This window comes from Lepidochelys olivacea (genome assembly GCF_965140295.1).
Source record: "Lepidochelys olivacea isolate rLepOli2 genome assembly, chromosome: 6".
In the NCBI taxonomy this organism is placed as follows: Eukaryota; Metazoa; Chordata; order Testudines; family Cheloniidae; genus Lepidochelys; species Lepidochelys olivacea.
The window spans coordinates 37,898,108-37,924,462 of NC_140416.1; the positions used below are offsets into that span (position 1 = coordinate 37,898,108).

General features: G+C 38.8%; 1 protein-coding gene across 3 annotated transcripts in view; it reads right to left on the reverse strand.

Annotated features, from left to right (window-relative positions):
- Nucleotides 1–26,355, reverse strand: part of ELP4 (elongator acetyltransferase complex subunit 4) — a 258,260-nt gene that overhangs the window by 173,926 nt on the left and 57,979 nt on the right. For all 3 annotated transcript variants that reach the window (XM_084631195.1, XM_084631194.1, XM_084631196.1), the window contains 3 exons: nt 25,651–25,785; nt 12,308–12,447; nt 3,453–3,537 (listed from right to left, as the gene is read on the reverse strand). In XM_084631195.1, coding sequence (XP_084487321.1) covers nt 3,453–3,537; nt 12,308–12,447; nt 25,651–25,785 — 360 coding nt within the window. The remainder of the gene's footprint in view (nt 1–3,452; nt 3,538–12,307; nt 12,448–25,650; nt 25,786–26,355) is intronic.

The window sequence follows — 26,355 nt, forward strand, 5'->3', positions numbered from 1 at the left end:
TCCAAAAGGTCCTGTTGTGTGTCTTGGACCACTTTGAGAGGTACTCCAGCTTGGCTGCCACTCTCTGCAACAAGTGCTAGTAATGTTTGTTATCACTGGGTGGGCCGGTGGATGATGGAACACTCACTTAATCCGGTCAGGAAGATGACATATTAGTTGGAACCAGCAGATCTGGCTCTCTCTTCCTCCTCTGCAAATTCTGATGAAGCCAGTTGGTACTGGCTGGGAAAGGAGGTTTGGTGTGATTCCCACACGGATCCAGGACATCTGCTGTATGGCTGCCATGGTACCATTAGGGATCAGCCAGAGGGGAGGACCCCAAGGCATTTCATGCCAGCTATCCTCTGTATATCTGTATTCAGAAGTATGTGGGGGGTTCCAAATCCTTCCTCATCTCCAACAGGATTTGTTTCCCTTGGAGGGAAGCCACTTCAGGAGCATCAGATTCACTGGATGAGATGACAGGTTCCTGTTCTACCAGCAGTGCTAACAGAACAAGTGGGAGGATGTTAGATGTAGACATAGCAAGGGGTAATATTCTTCCCTTCAGGGTGGTCCCCTTGGGTGTAGGAATGTCTTGAAGAAGAGCTGGAGATGGTAGCAGGGGATATGGTAGGTAGGACAAAGTGAAGATCTCCTCTGGCAAGGTGAATGTTTTGGTCCTCCCTGGTATTTGGGGGGCTTCTGAGGTGTCAACAGGGGATCTGAGTCATCCAAAGGTTTAGTGTTTGGGGGATCCCGCACAGAGAATGTCAGAACCATTGGATGGGACCCCAACATTGGACTGCCAGGAGGAACCATGGAGTACAGCTTCTTTAGTTTGCAAGGTGGAGCTGGAACAACCAGATCCTTCTTCTTTGGGCCTTTCATCTCCGACATGTTTATGAGGACCTAATTCTTTAGCACCTGTATGCAGTGGCTCAAGACATACAGTGGTAAGAAAGAATTGGAGAGGCGTTGGTCTGTGCTGCCATTGATGCCCTCGGTTCAGAGCATGAAGCATTCCACTAGGCATGTGCAGACCAATGGACACTGCTGCTAAAAATTTCCAGATTCAGGCGCATGGTGAGCCTGCATGTCCACATATGGTTTACACAAGTGGATTATCACTTGAAGCAGTAGCGAAGGGCCTTAAGGGCCAGACCCCACCATGGAACAACTTGCAAAGACGTCTAGAAACTCCATGAGGTTTGTCTCTTGACTGAATTGAAGACGCAAGGGTTTTGGCCACCAATCCCTGTAAATCTCAAGGTGGGGTCCACACAAAATCAGAGCCCTGGGCCTACATGTCCTTGTGGGCTCTCCTCCAGCTTTACGTAAGCTACTACCAATGAGAGACGATTCTCCAAGGTGGAGGGGGGCACTAGTCAGAAGTTAATACAATTTTACAGAGGGTTGTTTTTGTTTTTTTGGATGGAGGGGAAGTAGGGGAGATGCAGCCCTGTCCCAGGTCCACCCTCTTTCTATTTGGCCATAGAGAAAGCCCTTCTCAGGGCTTGGTTAAGGGAAAGGAGTGCAATACCATTGAAACAGCTGAATTACCCATAGAAGTGAGAGATCTATAGGTCACAGACCCAGAGCATGATCTGGCCCTCAATTAATTTCAATTTTGAATGTATTTTTATTAGTGTTGTATTATACAGGACTTCCTAAACATGCAAAATATGCTGTGTGAAGAAAGGTGGAGAACAGGGAAAAGATTATTCTAGAAAAGTAACATTTCAGCTCCAGCAAATCATTTTCATTTTTAAGCTCTCTATATCTTCCCTGAAGCAGAAATTAACATCTAGGCATGATCTAATGGCTTTTTAAACTAAACTAACTGGTTCAAAAAGAATACACTTCAAACACTTAAAGCTACAAATTGCTCACCTCAGAAACTAAAATGTGCTTTAATTTAAAAATAGCTTTTAGCAAATATACAGTTCTGAATTTATTTGCACGGAGTTTTTTGGTTTTGATTTTATTAATATTAACAAAATATTTTAAAATAGTGCACATTTTGAGTATTCGTTAAAACAATGTTAGTTGATGTTTTAGTCCTAATTTTTTGCAAAAAATTATCCAAAAATTATGGACTCCATCATTCTGTATTAAAATATAAATGTTTCTCAGGAATATACATAGGTTCTATATTTAAGCTAAAACCAACACCTAAGAAAAACAAACACAGTTATTGGAGTCTTTTCCAGTAGCACATTAATTGCTGGCTGAAGGTTCCCAGGGTGTTCATGTCACTTTGGTGCTGTTGCTTTTTGCATTCTGTAAGATTTCTTGCTTCCAGAGGACCTGTCATCTTGTTGGAGGAGCAGCTCTGCATACTGTACTGTGGGAACTGTTATGACATGCCTGTTGCCATGGTTACCACAGCAAGTGGGGAGAGGTGCCTGTCAGGGACCAATTTACTTCTCCAGACGGGCACTGCCACCAAAGGGAAAACATGCTTGCCCATGAATCTCTGCAGAGACTGAAAACTGCAAAAATAAGCTAAATGAACACACAAGTATTCCATATAGTTAATGTTCCTAAAAAAACGTTCCTAGACAGAAAAGCAGCCAAACAAAATCCAAGGCTGTCTTCCCTCATAGATAGTTTAAATTCAACTGCCTAGTAGTATACAGCAATTATATATTTTGACATTCTCCAGAACCGATAATAGGTAACTTCTACCTTAATGAAGTTTCTATTGTATAACAACAATGAAGATAATATAATTATCTATCAATTAAGCATCACCACACATGACTGATTATTTTATTTAGGTGAACTCCAAAGAAGCTGTCTTCTTGATTGAATAAGACAAAGAAAACTAAGTTGAGCATTGGTTAAACTAGAAAAAGTTTTCCTCTGAAATTGTTGTCTTTAAAAAATTATTGTGGATGATTCATGCTGTGATTTATGAGTATTTACAGAGATGCCTGAAGGTAAGCTGTTCTGAATAGTTAATCTAAGTTAAAATGGCATTATAATAAGCTCTTGTGTTTCAATTCTTGTTATTGAAAGATACATGTATTTTAATTTACAAACAAACCCCAAACCTTACAGCGTGGAATACGCTGCTAGCTCTCAATAGTTTTGTGAATTAATTCTGAACTCCATGTTGTTAAAACAGCTATCTGAAAATTCTACAGGAGAAAATACACTTTGCCTAGTTTCATTGCATTTAGCAACCTATTTTAGTAGCTACTAGCATAGAATAAGCCTTTTAAAAAAATGTTGGTTTACAGTTAATTTGCACAGCCTATCCATATCAGTTGAGAACTAAGTAAAACTGAATACACATTAACATATGAACCAGCCTCTCTATTTACTTTACTTGTTTACTTCAGCAATGCTTAGAAACAGCTTGTTGGCTGTTAATTATTCCAAGACCTTTCATGTGTAACCCTAGAGAGAATTTTGAAAACAACATTAGTTACATGATTATAGAAGACACCGAAGGTGCTCAGTACCTGGGGATAGGATCCATCAAATCCTTCTTGGTATATGATCCTCTGGATAGATTGAAGCAGCTTGGTGTAACCACAGGTCATATTACTGTCAGTGAGAAGATAATTTAATTTAATAAACATTCTGATACTTTATGAATCTATATTAGTCATACAAAAAAGTAAACAGAAAGTAAACAGATTCAGTTTTAAGCCTGAAAGTGGTAGCCACATGATAGAAACAAGAACAGAGCAGAAGCAATAAATCTTCTTTGAACAAACTGGATGTTAATACAGTATTTCTAGAAAGCCAGTTGTGATTGCTTTAAGTGCCCTGATGACATGCGAAAGGCAAAATCTGCAGAGATTAAGATGACAATGTAAGGCTCATTTACCTCCTAGAAAATTAATGATTTAATAAGCAATTTAAAATATGAAACCACATAGCATTTCAGAAGTAATCTCATATAATTAACACATACCTAATGAACTGCTATTTCAAGTACACCTGATCAATATCCTGTTCACCTGAGCTCATCTTCTACCGTTTTAATTTTCATACATATCACAGTATCAATAAAAAATTACCATCAGCCCCTTTCCATTTAAATGGATTAAGAAGAAAATTCAGTGCAGTTTATGTTTTATTTTCCTTTTGTTATTTTTATACCATAATAAAGCTTAAAATACATAACAGTATAGTATAATATAGTTTTATCATATATCCTTAAGGATAACAATTCTTCTACACTTACCTCACTGAAGAGTTGTGAGGATTAATTTGTTTGTAAGTTACTTGGAAGACATAGGATAAAACTTTCACAAATGACTAAATAATTTAGGAGCCTAACTCCCATTTTTAAAGTGAGCACAAGAGTAAATCTTCACAGAATCGGCGACTAACTTTATGCACTCTGAGTAATCCCAATGAAGTCAATGGAACTACGCATTGTACATAAAGTTAAGCATGTGCCTAAATCTTTATAGGATTACAGTTTTAAGAACTTAAATCCCATTGACTTTCAATGAGACTTGGGCTGCAAAGTCACCTAAGGACTTTAGAAAATATATTATCATGTTCTGTATTAATTTTAACATTTGTTTAGTTTGACAGTATTGGGCTACTTCTGTGGTTTAGCAAAGGTTAACAATATTTTAATTCTGAATGTACTTCACAGTATACATTCCTGAACATAAATTTTACTAAAATTGACTTTAAGTTGCGTACATACATTTGGGGAGGGAAAAACTCTGTGTGTGTGTAGGTGAGGAGCACATAGAAGTCAGACTTCAGGCAAACATATGCTCAGTTCCTTGAACAAACAAACAAACAAACAAACAAACAAACAAACAAACAAACCCAACCAACCAACCACCCAACCCACTCACCCACCCACCCACCCAACCAACCAAAACACTGTTTCAAATTAGCAGTGAGCATTAAATTAACTGGCTTTTAAAAAAAAAAAAAACACACTTCAAACACTTAAAGCTACATATTGCTCACCTCAGAAACGAAAAGGTGCTTTAATTTAAAAATAGCTTTTAGCAAATATACAGTTCTCAATTTATCTGCATGGAGTTTTTATTGTATAATGATGAAATCAAAATCGTTCTTACAGTAGATTAATAACATCTTAATGTCTTCTGTCATCACATTTTAAAAAATTTAACAGAACCTTTAAAATATTCTCATATATAACTAGATTGCAGGAGTTTTACTCCTGGGTCAAAATTAGACTTCAGTTTTTGGTTATTGTTTTTTCTTTAACCCTTTTGGTAGCCCCAAGTCATTCAACCATTATCAGTTAAATTGAGTTACTCTATGTTTCAGTAGATACTTTAATTGAATATTGCATATGAAATGCACAACTGCAAATAACTGCAGCAGTACACAGTCTACATGAGGAATGTCTAAAGACCACCTACCATATTATACAGAAGTTGCAGTTCAAACCAGAATAGAACAACTACAAAAAGTCAAAGTTTTTGGATAAATTCCAGTCAACCATTCCCTAGCATCAGCTGTAATCATTGCCTGGAAGATACCTTATCTACTCAAGACACCACTATCTATTCAACAAAGGTGACCTGTTGCCTTTGCCACCATGCTCTAGTATTTTCAATGTGTGCGTGAAACAATGTATTTGGGAGCTTTCGATAAAACTTATGGAAAATGAGTGTAGCTTCTTTCCACTGTCAACCCTGTATGTAACCACTTTCTGTGCTCACAACTAGTACACTGCTACATTAAGGAAATTAAAAAAAAAACAAACTCCTTATTTACCGCTAAGAAATAAAAAGCTTCACAGCAGAATAAGAATTCAAGAAACAAAGCTAAACATTCTACAAATTAACTTACTTTTGAATGTGAACAATAGGATTTCTTTTGCTTGTGTCTAAAATATAGTTTGTCTGACCTTGAACTAGCTCACTATAATATGGACATGGAAAATGTTGATTATATACTGTAACTCCATAATAAAATACATGATCATTCTGGCAATATTTTAAAGCCACAAATATTATTTTTATTTTGAAATGTTGTCTTTTAATTTTAGCTTTGTTACTAAACACTGTTTAATTCTGATAATGGGTTTAAACAATTTGTTCTTATCCTTTTTTGTTTAGCCATCTAGTAACTGATAAAACAGGAGCTGGCAAGAAGGTATCCTGGTTACAACAGAGTCTGATTTCCTATTGATAATTTCTAAGCATTTAACAAAGGTTAAATTATCAAAGATATGAAAAATAGGCTTATTACCTGTTAGTAGACCCCATTAGGAAAAACAGTTTAAGCTGTTTTGGCCAAATTTATCTGGAAAATTGGGCTCTACATAAAATTAAGACTTTCTACCTATTTTCTGAGCACATACATTCTGAAGACAGCAAATACAAGAAAATGCAATGCTGCAGCTTAAATTTTCTGATTGCCCGAATTACCAAAATATATTTTATATCTTTTCGAAGTAAAACAATATGTTAGTAGCTTTAACTGGGCAATCTGGGCAGAAGGTACAAAAGAAGAGTGTTATTTGAACTAACAGTACAGATAACAGGTTCACCAACCATTTAGTTTTCATTCCTTTTATTTAAACCACTGAAAATGGTTATGCACTCTGACACTTCTCAACTGCAATCCACATCTTATAACTCCACACACACATATAATTGAAATGAGTATAGCAGGGCCTCTTGAGAAGCTGCAAGCTGATGATATGTTCAGAGAATGTACGTGAACATAGCTGACAGACAGGTGTGTGGTGAACAGTTAAGTGCCTCGAACGACACTTCCTTTTTGGTGACTGAGTAAGGAATGACCTCTCTAAGAAACGTTTTCATGTTTCTTTGCCCCGGACACCACACGAAAAAACAATAAAATACAATTGTTTTGTAAATTTACAATTTAACAAGGCCACAATTTAACAAGGCTACAACTTTAGTAATTAACACATATGGAAATTACCCAGGAATAACTCATCCAAAGCAGGTCATCCTTCTTTTAAAATCCATGCCAACTGGTGGAGGGCTGCCATCAGCCTCCACCATTACTTTGTTTCACTTGGTGGATGGCTGCTGTCAGCACCCCAAACAATTAACCTGGTCCCAGTATCATTGCTGGGACCCCAACACCTCCCCGTGGCATGGGGGTTAGGGAAAGCGTGGAAGAAGATGCTGTCTCCTTGCTGTAGCAAATATTAGAAGCCTGGACCCCATTCCCACTGTCTTTAGGTCAGCCCTTTCCTAACCTTCTTACAATTCTGATTTATCAGGGAATTTAACCCTTATTGAACAAGTACCTATACTGGGCACCTGTCAAGTTGTAAAAATATGACTTTTACAACCTAACCTACCCATGGGTCCCTAGGCTGCTGAGAGGAATACAATCCCTCTCCCCCACATGGCCCAGACTAATCTGACAGTGTGGAAAAAGGACTTTCCAAGCCCAAAAAGACAACTAGAATGATGCCCACAGCAAGACCTCAAAACCCAGTTCTACTCTAATCCCAAAGGTGAGGAGGGAGGAAGCTTTTCTTATGGTGCAGAATGGCACCCATGGGCACACAAGAGAGGCTTATGTTGCACCCTTCTGTCCAACTAATAAGCCACAGGGAGCCTGAATGCCCATGGGGAGGGTGGAAAGGATGTGTGTGTAATCTTTAAAGGGGCAAAAGGTTTTCTTTCCCCTGCTGTCCCAGACAAACCCTCCCCACATCTGAGCTGCGTAGGGAGGAGGACAACATTTTAACGATCAAAGAATAGGCATATTCTATAATTATAGAAACAGTCCAGGCACCGATGAGCATACTGAATAAAATAATTTTGTTAATGAAAGAATTTAAATCTACAGATATTTTGAGATGATTTGTAACCTCACTCACAAACACTTGGTTTCTATTTAACACACACAATTTAACACATACATTTATGGCCCTGCCCGTTAATAGATAATTCACTGTTTTCTATGGCATAGCAATTGGGAAGCAAGGCATAATGGCAACAAGACCACTTTGATTCTATTCACAGGACATAACTTATACACCACAGTTTTCTTATAAACTCATATTCTGCTCTGAAGCATTCAGGATGAACTCTTGCAAATTAAAGGTTAGTTATATATTCTTCCCTTGAGTAACATTAACCACAGACGTAGTGTGGAGGGTGGGAGGAAGGAGGAAAGAAACAACCAGGAAGTGAATATGCCTGGAAAAAACTAAGAAATGTAGTTACTTCATCCATAACAAAAACTGATACTTCAATTTTTTTGTTTTAAAGCAGCACCTAGTAATAAATCACAAGGATACAGCAGAACGTATATACCAATTGTTTTAGACCAGCAGTTCTCAAAGTATGTGGGTGTGCCTCCCAAGGGAGGTGTGGGAATGTGTAAAGGAAAGCACGAGCTCTGTATGTGGCTTCCTATAGGGCCTGATCACAATGGAAGTTGAGGTTGATCAGCACTTTGCTGGGTCCCTAGTGTATACTGTGGGTGAACTTTTGGCCCCGATGAAGTCAATGGCAAAATTCCCACTGACTTCAATGGGGCCAGGATTTATCCCTGGATATTTAGCAGTTCAAGAACTATACACATAGTGTGGATTTTATGGTTAAATGAAAGGAAATTTCAGGGCCTTTTAAATTTGTTTGTTGGTTTCTTTACATATACTAACTTATCCCACACGCAGAATACACAGAAAATGATCTTATATTGTTGAATGGACATTTGGGGATAGATAATCTGCACCAATACACTTTTGCATAATCTGAGATGCTTGGGCATTAGCTGTATTTACAAGATGTGTATCTAAGAGTAGAGAAAAGTCTCTTACTCTACAGCCTTAATCACCTGTAAAATATTTGTGTATGGATCACACCATATTAGAGTTTAATACTTGTATTTTTTTAAGTCCAATTTTTGTGAAATTAATGCAATTTTTATAAATTGCCATAAGACAAGTCATTTTCCAAATTTAAATTATATGCATACATTTTATATGTAAACATTCAGGTAACATAATAATAATTACCAACTACATCAATTCTACAACATATTTCCTTTTCTCTATGCTATTAATTGTATTAGTTTTGAGAAATCTATTGTGTACATAATGTTACTGAATCTCTATCTTCAACCTCTAAAGACAGGCAGGTTCTTGGATTCATTATTACTTGTAGACCCTTTTAAAATATTGGGATTGAAGTAAATGGAATGGTGTCTCCACAGTCATAAAATTCTTATTCTTTCTGTGAATGACTAGGCACTTTGAAAGACTGAGGCCTACGTTTTCAAAAGTGAAAAGCGATTTTGGGTACCTAACCAAGAAAGTGTTGAGCACCCACCCCCTCAAAATCAGGCCCTCTTAATGTGTCCCAATTGGGCTTACAAAATTCAGGACATTCAATCACTAATCATTAGGGCTATTGATTAATCACAGTTAACCCACAAGATTAACTCAAAAAAATTAATCACGGTTAAAAATGTTAATTGCGATTAATCGCACTGTTAAACAACAGACTACCGATTGAAATTTATTAAATATTTTTGGATGTTTTTCTACACTTTCAAATACATTGATTTCTATTACAACACAGAATACAAAGTAAATAGTGTTCACTTTATATTATTTTTATTACAAATATTTGCACTGTAAAAATGATAAAAGAAATAGTATTTTTCAATTCACCTCATACAAGTACTATAGTACAATCTTTTTATTGTGCAAGTGTAACTTACAAATGTAGATTTTTTGTTATATAACTGCACTCAAAAACAAAACAATGTAAACTTTAGCAATTACAAGTCCACTCGGTCCTACCTCTTGTTCAGCCAATCACTAAGACAAACAAGTTTGTTTACATTTATGGGAGATACGGCTGCCTGATTCTTATTTATAATGTGAGCTGGCATTACAAGGTATTTATGTGACAGATATGCTAAACATTCATATGCCTCTTCGTGCTTCAGCCACCATTCCAGAGGACATGCTTCCATGCAGATGATGCTCATTAAAAAAATTATGTGACTGGACTCCTTGGGGAAGAATTGCATGTCTCCTGTTCTGTTTTACCTACATTCTGCCATATATTTCATGTTATAGCAGGCTCGGATGATGACCCAGCACATGTTCATTTTAAGAACACTTTCACAGCAGATTTGACAAAACGCAAAGAAGGTACCAATGTGAGATTTCTAAAAATAGCTACAGCACTCTACCCAAGGTTTAAGAATCTGAAGTGCCGTCCAAAATCTGAGAGGGACGAGGCGTGGAGCATGCTTTCAGAAGTCTTAAAAGAGCAACACTCCACAGAAACTACAGAACACGAACCACCAAAAAAGAAAATCAGCCTTCTGCTGGTGGCATCTGACTCAGATGATGAAAGTGAACATGCGTCGGTCCACTCTGCTTTGGATTATCATCAAGCAGAACCCATCATCAGCATGGACACATGTCCTCTGGAATGATGATTGACACATGAAGGGACATATGAATCTTTAATGCATCTGGCACATAAATATCTTGCGACACCGGCTACAACAGTGCCATGCGAACGCCTCTTCATATTTTCAGGTGACATCGTAAACAAGAAGTGGGCAGCATTATCTCCTGCAAATTGTAACCACACTTTTTTTGTCTGAATGATTGGCTGAAGCAGGACTGAGTGGACTTGTAGGTTCTAAAGTTTTACATTGTTTTACTTTTGAATGCAGTTATTTTTTGTACATAATTCTACATTTGTAAGTTCAACACTCATGCTAAAGAGATTGCACTACAGTACTTGTATTAGGTGAATTGAAAAATACTATTTCTTTTGTGTCCTACAGTGCAAATATCTGAAATAAAAATAATAATATAAAGTGAGCACTGAACACTTTGTATTCTGTGTTGCAACTGAAATCAATATATTTGAAAATGTAGAAAACATCCAAAAATATTTAAATAAATGGTATTCTATTATTGTTTAACAGCACGATTAATTGCACGATTAATTTTTTTAATTGCACAATTAATCACGATTTTTTTAATCACTTGACAGCCCTACTAATCATTCTTAAAAATCTTGATCGAAGTGTTTAAAATTTCTTTTCATAACATTGCAGAAGACCTTAGTATTCTTTTAATGTAGTGCATTTTAACACCCTTTTCTAATAGGCTGCTTCAAAGTAATGCCAGCAAGATGTGATTATATTTAGGTCTCCCAATGCTGCTATTAAGCGCTCTAGTTCACAGAGGCCAATAAATGCTCAATCAGTTCAATTAGCTGCAGGTTCAAAGCCATAGTTGTTTGGTATGTGTATTTGCTCCTTTTCTTGCACAAATAGCACATCCTTTGATAAGAGTTTCTTTTATGAATGGAGTCCCTACATAATGCTTACCTTGATCAGAAATAAAAAAACACACATATTTCATACCCACAGATTTACTGGCATGAAATCCATCCCAGTTAGCGACACACTGTAGAGCGGTACAAGAAGAGTGGGACATCTGCTGGGTGGCAATGTAGCCCCACTTTGGCAACTGGCCAAATAAAATCCTTGTGTGGCCAAATTCTGTGGCCCCTGCCATTCAAAAAGTGTATTATACACTGTGTGTTAGTTATGTAGAACTATTTATTGTAGAAATAGTGCCCTTACTTGTCCCATCTCCTAAAAGTGTACAAACTGCTTTATTTACAAATCTAGCTAGAATCATTCACTGAATGAATTTAAACCACTGACCTTTGATCATGTAATACTGACACTGTGTCAGCAAACAGAGTACTCTTTAGGTTGTTTACATTTCTGAAAAAGCACTCAGTGAAACACTTCATTTCTTTTATGAATCAGATTTTTCATTTGTGCCATACTGTATTTTAATTTAAAAAAAATAACATTAAAATACTTCTCAGGACTTGGCTCTATACCTAGAAGTTTATAAAACACAGATTAGAATACCAAGAGGTCCAGGTTGAATAAAGAGATAGGACTACTTAATCTATATTTAACATTAGAGAAGCACCTTGAGACACAGCCAGAAAGATACAGTAGAAAAGGTATGCCAGTCGCCAGCTATGACTATTCTTTGTGTTTCCGGTCTCTCACATTTTATTTGTGCTTGACCTACACTATCATAAATTTCCAACTTGGAAAACAGACTTAGATTTCTTTTTGAAATTGAAACTATTGTTTGACCTTTCATTCTCAGTATTACTTTATATTACTCCTTGATTGCAAACATTTAGGGGGAGATTTTCAAAAGCAATTAAAGGATTTTAGGAGTACAAGTGCACTGTAAGCCAGTGATACAGGTAATAAACTGGCTAGGCACTTTTAAAAATCTTCCCCTTAATTTGCATGCAAATAACTAAAAATATAAGTAACATATGGGTTAAGAACTTACCAAGTTTTTATTTCAGGGTGCAAAGACATTTCTTCAGGAAGGAAAAAACGGTGCCACTTTATGGATTGAAGTAGCTCTGGAGACACTGTTTTAGATACATCATAATAGTGACCAAATCGTACAGAAGCTGCTGGACTGACCTGTGAAAACATACTATACTAATTATAATAATTCCTTAAATGATTAGTCATAAAAACATAATTACTTGCTATACCTCTAATAGAAATCTATAATTTTTCAGTTAGGCTTTATGTACGTTAATAACAAAGAATTTGTCAGTAGTGAACTTTAATAGTTATGGAAGGAAAAAAGCAAGAGATAAGTAGGATTTCTAAGGATCCCTTTCTGAAGTTCTGTGTTGTGGAGCTTACATGCAGATTTCAACCCTTACTGCTCCAGTTGGTCCCACCTAAAAAAGTGGGTCAGGTATTGAAAAGTATGCACTTTTGTGCACACCCTAAAACAGGCATACAAATTCCAGATGCAAAGACACATGGGAACAAATTAGGCATTTCAATACCTATATTGGGTACACACAAAAACACAAACGTTTTGTGTATTGGCTTTTGAAAGGCTGTCCAATTATGTTTATATGTAAGACGTAAAATAAAATATTGCCTCTTCATAGCTTCCAATATCATCTCTTAAAGAAAATTAAAAACAACAAAAAAGAAAAGAATGGCTTGACATCAGTAAGTTAGAAAGTGTTTTTTTAATTTCTTGAATTTGCAATAAACTTCATGCTAGGTATTACTAAGACACTAGACAATAGTAACCATTCTTGTCATATAATAAAGGTGCTTAATATTAAGAGAACAGAATAAAAGTGTTTCAATAAAGTAACAAAAACAAAATCAAGTTGAGCTTTCGTGAGATATTATTACTCCTTCTATATTCATTAGCATGGCGGACACAGGGAAGAGTTCCACACACTGAGAATTGGTGGAAACCCAGCATGACACACAACTTAGAATGTTATTTGAATTACAGAAATAAATGCATGATAAAAAGAAAAACTAAATTGGTCTAAAATGTGTGCAAATATATACATATATTCTGTATATAAAAAACAAACAAAAACATACATTATAAAATAATGTTTTTCTTTATGTGATGCTCCCTTTTGTTCTCTATCTGCCACCCATCCCCATTAAAAATGTTAATCCAGTTTCAATGGTCAGGAATGGTTCGACTCCAGAAGTAAGTTAGAAAAGAATTGACTTGGCACAGACATGAGACACTATATACTAGTCTCATTTATTAGCCAATAAGTAGGTATAAGATCCTGAAAGGAATATCGGATGACAAAAGCAGAAGTAAGCTTAAAACTCAAAGTTACAGTACAACACATTCACAACTCTAGCAAATTCAGTGTTGCTAATCTGACTGTCTCTCACCAACTGTTCCAAGCAATCTGTGACTTCATGTTTTAACTTTTCAAACAAATTAAATCTTTTGCTGTGACCTTGTGCCTGAAGATGTCACTTAAAATCACTATCTTCAGTCACATAATACAGGTGTCAATCAAAACCATACTAGAGGCGGGGGCTGAGGCATCTGTGCAGTGCGGTCCACGTTTGTTTACAGCTGCTTTGCAATACAAAAAAGCCCACTCTAGTTTAATGAGTCTCCCTATTAATTCAAAGGAAAATTGCCCAGATTGTGAACTGTGCCATGCATTTCTCAGGTGCAGCTCAGGAAGGGTGGAGGTGCAAAGATAACTTTAAGCCACCTTTACACTCACCCAACACTGACGCTGCTATGCACGGAGTTAGTCCCCAGGCTCAGTCTAGAGCAGTTCTCTTGTACCTAACAAAGACAGAGCTTAAAAAACAAAAACAATAAAACAAACACCCATTGCGGAAAGAGGACAGATGAGAGAAGAAAAAGTGAGAATCCAGTATAATCTAAATACCAAAATGTGGTCAGATTACTTACATTATCCCTCCTGTAGGAATGTACAGACCGAAATACATAATATTCAAAGAAACCAGAGACAAACTGTACAAAGTAGGAAGCTAAATCCTGACCTTCAGCTCAGATGCAAGATATCCCTCTCAACCTTGCATAAGAATTGTTAAAACTCCATATTTTCTTGGAAGCAAGTTTCTCACAATTATGATCTAGATCTTTGATGAGACAAATAACTTATTCTCCTTGTTTTAAATAAACACAACCCCTTCTTTAAAAGGGCAATACCTCTCCCTTCTGCAAAACACTCCCTGCCAATAACTTCTCCCCACAAAATAATTAAAACCCAAAAAACAACTTATTCATGACCAGCCTCCTCAGTAATATGCCATCCCTCCTACCAATCATACGACTGAGGCACTGTCACCAACAAAATCATATTAATTTTCTTGCCTGCCCAACAAACCCCAACCCAAAACACCTCCCTTTTCCAAAGGGGGCATATAAGCTATCTGCAGAGTTCACAAAAGCCTAACAGTTTTATGCTTAGTGGCCGAGTCATGAGAATAGAATCCTACTAAAAGATAGCCAGGTCTTCTTATCTTCTCATGCACAGGTTCATTCTAATTAAACCTGCCTGACTCCACAACCAGCCCACATTAAAATTGCCGCCAGCAGCGAAAGGGTCATGACTCATTTCTGTCCAGCCCTCAAGTCAAAGTGCTACAAGGTTCCTTCTGGTAATGCAATGCCTCCCCATTCAGCCAACCCCGCCTTCATATACGTGGCCAGTTTCCTGGAAGCATGTTTCTGCACCTCAGATAAAACATATAGTGTTACTTCTCTCCCTTGCAATATGTACCTTCACACATTGCCAATCTGATCTGAGTTGACTTACTTCGAAAGGTACATCTACACTAGTGACTGCACAAGTTTTCATGCGTGTGGTTGTCCCAACCCCTGACCATCCACATCTAAAGCCCTGAAGCACTTGTCAGAAGGTGAGGACATGGTGAGTAAACTAGCAAACCTGAGGCATGTGAGTAAATACACACCTTGGGATGCAGCATGGCTCCATACCCGTGCTGTGTGAAGTGTAGACAGCTGTAAGGGGCATACAGAAGGTCTTGAGTTTCAATAGTCCTCTACCCCCATTCCCACAATGCACTGAACCCTTTTCTTCCTCACCCTTACCTGGTCTTTGAAGGTTCCAGTATCCCCCACCATCGCCAGCCTATTTTCAGCAATAGTAGCAAGCTGCACCAACCACATCAGAACCGTTCTCTGCTGCATGCTTTTGTTCAGTACAGGTGAACATGGATCCTGCTCCAAGAACAGCCCTTGCCCAACCAACCACCCCCAGGTGCGGTCCATGTGTGGTTGGAGTACACTGTCCTCCATTTCTTCACTCAGAGCAGAGGCTGGAGCCAGAGAACACTGAGTGGACTCTGGCCCAGTGCCAGGAACACATCAAGTGCCTGAGGCTCCTGCAAAGGAAGGCAAAAGACTAACAGACATTCCAGAAGCGCTCATTGTGCATGGCTCTTCTGTGACAAGCTGGACTGGCTGCTGTCAAGGGCTCCTGGTACAGAGCCAAAAGTGGCTCAAGACCCCTTTCTCCACTCCACCATCCTCATTGTTCAACAGGATACCATAGTCCTGGCAAGGAGGCAGCAGGGGCATGGAGGATGCCCTGGAAGACTTGGAAAACGAGGAACATGTTATTTTGGACCTCTACCTGGAGGAGCAATTTCCCCGCTCCTCAAGCTGTGGCAGGAAACAGAACCCACAGCCGGTAAGTTACAAAGGATCTACACCCTCTCCACCAATATCCCCTCTTCTTCTGTTACTACATTGCTGATTTTAAGCCTAGCATTTGCTCCAGTTACTCCACCCAAAATTGGCCCTGAGCAAGACCCGGCTATAACAACTGATTTTATTGATTTCCCATGAACCACTATTATGCATTTGGCAGAAGCTAGAAAACAGATTGTTAAGGAACAATCATTGTGCCCTTGTGGCTGTGCATTTCTCAGCCAGCATGCAGGCAGCAAAGCTCTGGGAGGCAGTGCAGATCGGAGGAAGGGAGAGGGTTGGTTTAGAAAGGACCCACGTGGGTGATGAGACACCTGTAGAAAAACTATATAATTGGTTGCCATAAGTTAATAAGAGCTGCCTTTTGTCCCTTGAAAGTTTACATGGTTTCACTGAATTCCCCCTCCAATCCCAGATTTTACCGTCCTCTTACAAACAGTAGCTATGCATAAATGGGGGTGAGGTCTGGGAAGGGAACACTTAGGTTGTCTGAGGAATGTCACAACAGTCCTTTCTCCCTTGAAAGATTATAAAAATTGCTAGTGTTCCTGGTGCCTGGCCCCTCCACGCACCTCACCATACTGCACAAGCTGGGATGAACAGGGATGGGGGAAGGATCCGGCCTGTGGGTTGGATAAACAGTGCGGCATCCTTTTTGCTGTGGCGAGGTGAGGGGCTTGTGATGCTGATCTGAAACTTTATGGAACAAAATAAAGCTGTGGTGGGTCTCTTTCTTTCCCATCCATTTCACCCTTCTTAGCCAGGCCAAGGGCAGGATTTTTTGGTAATGCCAGGGGTAGGTGGATAGTGTTCATGGCTCACTTCTCCCATTCCATGGAAACTCTGTATGCTAGCTGAGAATATAGTCTATTTCCAGTTTTATTGTCTTCTAGTCCAGGAATTGGCAAACTTTGGCATGCATCCCGTCAGGGAAATCTGCTGGCGGCCGAGATGGTTTGTTTAGCTGCAGCGTCCACAGGTTCAGCCAATCGCAGCTCCCATTGGCTGCAGTTCACTGTTCCAGGTCAATGGGGGCTGTGGGAAGCGGCGGCCAGTACATCCCTCCAGTGGGAGCTGCAATCGGCCAAACCTGCGGACACTGCAGGTAAACAAACTGTCCCGGCCTGCCAGCGGATTTCCCTGACAGGCCGCGTGCCAAAGGTTGCTGATCCCTGTTCTAGTCTTTTAAGCATATTTCAGCACATTTCTGGTGTAGCATAAACTAACCATTGAAATTCAAGAGCAGTGCAAATCTGCTTAGTCCACCTTCACAGCTAACCAAATCCCTCCATTCAGCAAAATGTAGAGGGGTGACCATTAGTATAAACAGCTCTCTGGCAGAGACCCAGATCTGCTCCACAAGACTAGAAAGCTCTTGTCTGGTATCTTGAAAACTGGTATGTTATCCAAACGCTGGCCAGAGAGAAGAAATTGCAAACTCATAACACAGCCCCTGGAAGGAATTGCCACCCCTCAAGACACTATGGAAATTTTAATTTTTTTAAAACATGTATCTTACTATTATTAGCCTCTGCTCCTTCCTTGGAGGATGCAGAAGTTGTCTGAGAACCAGAGAGAAAGACTAAGTCACATTTCTGGAATGCTGAGAAGTATCAATATTGTGGCCTTCCCCCATGTAACATAACTTTGCTATGGATTTCTTGCCTTCTACCGAAGAAAAACAAATAACACTTCCCTTGCCTTTGAACTGGCAGGACCTTTGACTCTCTAGAGGGAAACCATTCCACTACAAGGGTGGGAGCAGCCCCCCAGAGACAGCAGAGACAGAGAGAGGAGGACTGTGGAGGACCTGCTCATAGGCAGAGACAGGAGGAACCAGGAGCAGTTTCAGTTTCCTAGGGTATGGCACAATTGGCTCTTCAGCTGGAAGAGACCTTGATGAATCAACGCAGGGAGCAGGAGGCATGCCTTAGGGAATGGGAGCATGCCATAATGGACAGGCTCATAGAACTGGCGGATGAATGAGTCTGGGATGTGCCTGCTGCCATGGCCACTGCACCTCTCCGTGAACTGGCACTACCACCTCCTCCTCTGACTGCTGCCCAGGGTGCTGCTGCTGAGACAGAGGACCAACTCCCACCCCTGCAGTGACCGGGAGGAGCCTGGTACCACACCCTCCACTGCCACCTAACCCCCCCCTCGTACAGGATGAACCCCTTGAGCTTCCAGAAAGAGAACAACAAGCCTGTAGGAGTCCCTGAAGCCCACCAAGTACCCACCCCGCAACCCATGCAGGAGATGTCCCCAGCTGTCCCCAAGAACAATTTTCCCACCATTGTTTCCACCCTAGTCAGAGGGAGGCAAGGAAATAAGTTTGCCAACATTAACATTTGACCATTGTTCATGAGTCAGTTCCATTATGTTCTGGTGGTTTGCATTTCCTTTCAAAAATATTTCAGTTACATATTCCATATACTACTTTTAATAAATGTTAGTTTCTTTGTCTTGTGTCTGATTGACATAAGATGATTTCAGGTTTGGCATTGGGTCCCACAATTCACAGCACATGAATTGAAATAATGTAACTGTCTGGTACTATCATACTGCAAACACTTTTCTGTCTATCCCCCTCAACGCCTGCCAGGTTAAGAAATATCCAAAGATACACGGGAGGGATGATGAAAGTACATCGTTATATGGTTACAGAAAACACTCAGGTTTCAAAAGCAAAAGAACTCACAACACAGAAAATAGGTAGATAAAACATCTTTATAGCTTGGTTCATATACAGAACAATGAAATGCAACTGAAGTAACAATATGGGCATCTGCCACTAACCACTGAGTAAACAGATCCTCCTCCTCCTGTCTCTCCCTCCCTCCCTCATCCCACCAAACCTTGACCTGTTTCAACCTTCCGGATAGTGCTTCATAACAGCCAGTAAGTGCTGTTGGCACCAACAACAATGAACGGGGGAGGAGGGGAGGGTGAACCCCTCAATCAAATGTCATTAAGATCGTTAGAAGAGAGAGAGTGTTCCCAGTAACAGAGGTTTGTAAACGAGTGTGAACATTTAAGACAAAAGCATTTGCCCAGTGAATGCATTACAACTTGGCCACCACTCTCAATAGCATAAACCTAATCCCAAAGGTGTTAACCCAGAAGAGGCATCCTGTTATAATTGTCTGTAATGGGTGAATAATCTCAAGAACAAACTGCCAATAACCATCCACTACAGTGGAACAAACCCTTCACAAATATCTGCCAGTGTTCCCTCATATTTTTTTTTCCAGCTGCTGTGCAGGGTGTGAAGGTATCACTCAGAAGAAATCACCCTCTGCCTCCCTGCTATTCTAAGAAGTGTGCACATATGGCATCCCTGATTTCCCTTGCTCGCTGGGAACCAGGACCAATGTGCATGTGGGTGGGATCTGGCTGCCTGTACACAGTTTGTAAACCAGATCTGTTCTGTGCCCATTCAGAATGGAAGCACTCCCTTTTATCCTCACAAACAATATGGAGTGCACAGCAAGTAACAATTATGTGAACAATGTTGTCCACGCTGGCATCCAGATGGGTGCATAGGTAGCACCAATGAGCTTTCAGCTTAGCAAATGCACACTCCATGACCATTCTGTAACTACTGAGTTTGTAACTGAATTCCCTTTTTCCAAGGCCACTGATGTCGGGGTATGGTTTCATGAACAGAGTTAGGAGCTAGGTCCTGCAAAATAACTGGTGGCACAGACTTACCATGAAAAACCACATAGTTTCTGAGAAATAAAGTCTCTTCTCCTCCGACCTCTCAAGAACTACCCTGATCTCTTCAGCACCCTGGTTTCATCAACTTTTCCAGTGCTTCCAATGTTGGTATTCGTGACTAGGGAATAGGAAAAACTATTTCACTATGAAGGTAGTGAAGCACTGGAATGGGTTACCTAAGGAGGTGGTGGAATCTTCATCCTTAGAGGTTTTTAAGTCCTGGCTTGACAAAGCCCTGGCTGGGATGATTTAGTTGGGGTTGGTCCTGCTTTGAGCAGGGGGTTGGACTAGATGACCTCCTGAGGTCTCTTCCAACCCTAATCTTCTATGAATCTGCCTCTGCGGTCAAGTAAGCCTTGTGGAACGAGCGATTAGTAATGTTTTTGGTTCACATACTCATGAGCCCTTTTGGATGGCAAAATATTGGGATGTGGGTGTCATCAATGGCCACTGCACAGTTCAGAAACCCCAGCCCCTCAAATCCAAATATTATTTCTGGAACTTTTTTTATAGCACCACCTGTAAGTAGATTACAGTGTTAACTGCTTTGCAAACCTACACAACCACAACCCTGACAGTGGACAGTGATTTGCGACTGACCAATAGCTGTCTGGTGTTGCTAGTTTCCACAGTACAATAGCCACCCACTTCTGCACTGGTATGGCTTCCCTGAATCAGAAATTCTGGCACTGGAGGTATACTGCAAGTTCACCACACAGCTCTATGGAGGTCTGTTTCCTCATTTGGAAGTTCTAAAGCTGCTGCTGCTCACCTAAAATTTCCAAAACTATGTGATTCCACTACATTATGCTAGCTCTCCTGCACCAGAAGTGATGGTTCACCCATGGTTATACTGTGGCAATACTGGCATTCACTACATCTATTCCATAGGAACAGAATGGATTGTCAGATTCCATTCTGCATCTTGCCGATCACCTAATTCCACTGCATAAACATTTGTCCTGCAACAAGAAGCAGGGGCAGAACCAGATCATCCTCCAGCTGCCCCACACCTTCCACCCACTTTGGCAGGAGGGACAGGTGAGCAGGAATTGCCATTTGTAAATGTGTGAAGTCAGGGGACAGAACAAACACCACCTAGCAAAGTGGTTCCTAAAGCGTGTCCCTCTGATGCACAGGACCCTGGGATACTGACCCTGAAATGGCACTGTTAATGTCAGGTAAGAAAAGTAGCACAGGTATATGCGAACACTTGGCGTAGGTATGGGGAGCATGCGCAAGGATGTACACAGTCAGGTAAACGAGTATACACACCAGTATAAACATAGCTTAAGTATAAAATTCAGTGACTTAGGCCAAGGGCTGACACTAAGCAGTTTTTAAGAATGCATGCTCCATAGTCATTGTAAAGCAACACAGATTTAACTTTGAAAGTCATGACACTGTGTGCAGCAGATTAAAAAGTTTATCTGCGCAAAAAACAGAAGCTTTAGATGAAATGAACATGCATTTTGCTTTGCACTTACAGTGTGGTTGCACCCTGAGAAGTGACTAAAAATAGCATGAGAAGATATTATGTTTAGGGTTTCTCAATAGAAAAGATGAGTTTTTGTTTAGTTATTTTAAAAAGTTCCAATACTGCAAACAAAATCAAACATCTGAAAATTGAGTTGGGCTCTTTCTGACTTATGTATCGTCATCAGTAATGAGGATTCTTTGGGACAAATTCTGCCCTAATTACAATTGTGCCTCCCTCACTGAAAACAACCGGATAGCTTAATAAGTGTAACGAAGAGCAAAATGTAGTACTGAAACTGGAATTTACAAAGAAACATTTACACATTTGTTAAATATGAACCAGAAAATAATTTAGTTTCCATTCTAAACATGATATGGATTCGACAGCTCTAAAAGGAGTAAAAATAATAAGACATGGTTTTGTCATTAAAATAAACATATATGATTTTGAATACACACAGAGGACAGACCTGGTTAGTATCAGGGTATTATTATTACTTTTTTGAAGGAAACCTTCTTAGGCATTTTCTTAGTTTTTATTTTATGTTTCAAATTTAAAAACACTTTAAAATCACAGATTTAATTAAAACTATATTATTTGAATTTATTTACATTTGTACTTAGGAATTACCAAGTTAATGTCTGAAAAATAAAATGCATATTAGGCTGGGTTAGCTGTCAGAAAATACAAAATGTTAAAACTATAAACACAGAGAAAAAATTTTTTAGTCTTTAAAAGAAAAAAAAAGTCTTTAGAAGTCCTTGGTCTTCACTAATAGACCATTTTTTTATTCTATAAAAAGATCTAAAGTATTTAATATATTTATAAGAAACCTGTGAGCTCTCTAAAACTACTAAAATTGTACTTACTAGAAATTACATTCTAAATTACAAAATAAAACAAACTATTACGGTAAAATATATATTTAAATGCAAAGTGTAAAGTTATTTAGTATGAGGGTTCTCAAAGCAATTTTAAAAGGGGCTGTTCTTTGGCCTATAATCTATCCTTTATCCGGATTACAGAACACAATGTTTTTACTGCAATCTCTGCCAGGGCTCATCTTTTTATTGTGTACGCCCAAACCCCCTTAATGTTTTAGAAAGGCCTTGACTAACTGAACTTTGATCTGATGTCTTCATTGAGAAAAGCTCCAGGTTGCCCATTTCAGATGCAAATCCTCACTGAGGCCCAATAGAGTTTAGTAAAGACAGCAAAAAAGAAGAAACAAGAAGTTTCCAGGATCCTCTTTGAAAATCCTGGGGCACATTGGTGTCCTTAATCCACACTGCTGCATGGATTAAGGTAGGTGATAACCTTTCTTAATTCAAAAGAATGAGCACAGTGCCTACAAACTGGGTGGAGACTAGGATTTGGCTATAATAAAACACCACGCAATAAAAGCTCAGTCTATGTCAGAAGCCTTGAATAGACTTCAATGTACCACATTCCCAGGCCTAGTGGGGAAGCTTGCAAAAAGCCCACCTGAATCAAGTAAGCATGAATAATCTGTGTTAGCAGACTGGCCATGAAGAGAGGAGAGAGAGAGACTGAGACTTTTCATTCTTCTTAAGTTTGAGTGATAAATTTATTTCTGGATTGTAGGTTCAAGCCAGTTCTTTACTGGATTCCTACGAACTCGTCTGCACAAGGAGAAAAAGACACTAAATTGTCAGTCAGCAGAATGCGCTTTTATGCTACCGTCTGCTGTTAATGATTCTAATTGCACTACTAATGTGCTAGAAATCTCAGATTTGGGAGAATCAAGGCAGAAAATTGATTTCATGCTGTGACAGTTCATATATTGCCCCAAGAACACAAGCAGTTATTCAAACAAAACAGGGAAAAAACCCCCACTATACCTTTCATTGGAAACTAGGCTATACCTGAAGTTTTTACCAAGAGTTTCAATGAGTGTATCCCTGGATATAGAGAAAAGTACCTTTTAAATTCGTAATTGTATGCAGCATGTACACACAATATCCAATTCCTTTTGACTGATTACCCTAAATCTATAGTTTATATAGGATATAAAGAATATATTCATATTTACACATATAAAATACACTGTTCAAGCCAGGACTTCTAATTTAAACATGATACATAATATAAAATAATTATTAGCTTGCTAAGAGTTTATTTAACCTGTTTTTAGGAAGGGAAAGGGAATAACTGAGCCACCTCCACAACAGAAATCTCTTTGGCTACTTACAACTAAAAATTAAATTAGTTAACAGAACCACTAACAAGACAACTTTTATGCCTCACATAAAAAGAGATATTGACTAGATAAGTTTTCTGCTGACATTTAGAGCCCTATTTAAAAAAAACAAACAGTTTACTCTTTCTAAATATAATTTTAAAATATAAGCATTAAAACTGGATTTAAAATAGCTTTTTAAAAAAATGTTTTATTGAAGTTTCCTTTTGACAGAAATTTCTAATCAGTCAACACACATGAATTAATGGAAACTGAAATATTTAACAGCTATTACTAGGTATATTAAAACTATCAGAGGGACGGAGGTCCTGCACAAGTTATTACTTCCAAACAGCCAATAAGTGTATATTGCATCATTCAACAAGTCATCAAATATTTCTGATCACTGAGATTACTTTCATCTAACTGATATATTTTAAAAAGAAATTTCCATTTGACCATTATTTTAACAACTATAACTTTATTTTCAAGTCTTATTGATTTCATATAAGTTTTTGGCAATTTAGCATTCACTTGAAAACAAACAAGCATTCTAGTACAGTGGTCCCCAAATGTGGGGCACACTCCCCAAGGGTGGTGAGGAGGAAAGTTCGGGGGTCATGTCGGGGCCCGGGTCAGCCTCCACAGTGGGTTGGAGAGGGAGCCCCGCTCTGCCCCCAGCTCCACTCCAGCCCCAGGCCCTCCCCGCAGCCTCAGCCCCTGGCTCGGACGACGGCTCTGCTCTCGGCCACAACTCCAGTCCCAGGCCCAGCTCCAGCCCCATTCCCAGCCACAGCCCTTGGCCCCAGCTCCGAACCGCAGTCCCACTCCCAGCCCCCGCTAATGGGGCACACACAGGTTATGTTACACGTAAGGGGGGAACGCAACATAAAAAGTTTGGGGACCAATGTTCTAATACATAATTGTGAAACATTTCAAAAATTGTAAGAAAATGTTGATGGTAATGAGGGAATCATACCTTATAAGACTGCACAGTTGTTCTAGATCAGACAATTATTAGTTTACAACTTTCAATATGCAAATCCCATCTGTGATAACCAAGGACAAGTGCATGGTGTTCTATTAAATAATATATTACTGGACAGAATAAGCTTGTTTTGGGTTATTATATGCAGCTTTTTGTTCTGTTAGACCCAGGACATTTTGTATTGAAATAGTGACAATCAATTGTTTGTACATCAATGTATTTTGAATTTAGTGTACATTACTGGATAAAACACAGTATTTATATTTTGTAATAGTTCAGAGTGGTATAGCAAGCTCTACATGAATAAAATTGATGAGATTATATGATCACACTGGAGGCTATTTGATTTGGCATGTCACCGTATGTAAGTCTTCTCTGACACAAAATATATAGCCACGTCTGTACAATTTCAGAGAAAACCAAACATGCCAAGCCTTGTAAGTTCATTTTGTCACATTCCAATTTTTTTTAGAATATGGCTAACTTACTAGGCAGTTATGATTACATCTAAATCACAGTATATAACATACTTAAGCCAAACAGCACCCCCAAAAAAGTTTGTTGTTCTGTGTAGTCCAAAATCCTATAATTTTTGTAAGGTTTGACTTCGCTATTAGATTAAACAAGAAAGTAACTAGCCCAAGGAAAAACATAATTAATAAAATACTAACAGCTGTAAACTTTGAAGAAGTGATCACTGGGCTTGTGTCTTACATGCCACCTTCACAGCAATTAGTTTCTAGTGACAATGAAGCTGATATAATCTCAAGTGCTTACTTTACTTATTACGCACATGGATAAGCAAGTCAACAATTTGCATCAATAAAGTATTTTCACTAGTGGGATCTAATAAGTACTGTTCATTCAACCGATACATATCACCTAAGAATAGCTAAATTTAGAAAAATGTACAATACTATAGGTATCTTTAGGTTTAAAAAGTTGTCTGAAACAGTGTTATATTCACCAGCCTTTAGTGCTTTTCAGAAGTACATCTGGACTTCATGCCATATAGTAAATTCAATTTCTCATCTCTCTGTATCTTTGCTAATCAAGTTATGTATTGGTGACTGACACTTTGCTCTCCCGAGGAAACCTTTTAGCACAGTTTGAAAACGCTTCCATGGTATAGGTTCTACTCAGAGATTTTACTTATAGAACAAGTGAATTTTATCCTTACTATCAAAGTATAGGATAACATCAGATAGAATACTAAACGTATTTACCTCAATTTTTGGTAAATTCTGGTAACGCCAGGCTATTTTCATGGATTCCTGAGATTCTGGTTTAGATTTAATAGCTGTTTCTTTCCATTCCACTTGGTTTTTGTGGACATCATCAAACAAAGGTGCCGGAAGTTCCTAAATTGAGAAAATGAAACAGTATCAGGTAGTTAAAGTAGAAAAGGTGGTCAAGACTTTTCACTCCCCCCGCAAAGAAACACTGCAAACTAGTAGGATTATTTGATTAAAATGAACAGTTGTAAATTGATACCAACATTTGATTAAAATAAGACAGATAGTACCTACTGAATTCTACAAAGCACATCAGAAGCTGAAAAATGTTTTCTAATCATTATAACCAAAAAAGTACTGCACAGCATTATATATTGTAAGGACACAGAGTAGAAGCCATAGCACATGGTCTGCATCTTCCTTTCCCACTAACCATGAGGGGAGGACCACACTGTTAACTACAGACTATTAACAATGAAATAAGCATGAAAGTCAATTCAAGGAACAAAAAGAAGGTACAAATATTTTAAAACTTTGAATTTATAGAAGTTACTAATGCAGCTGTTGTTTCAAAAACTGAGTGTTACTGATTGAGCAATTCTATCAATGAGGGCTCAATCTTAGCTTTGCCATGATCTAGAGTAAAGAAGAGTGTGTTGTTACCCTGCTGCTCTGTTGAGGGAGTAAATTGCACCA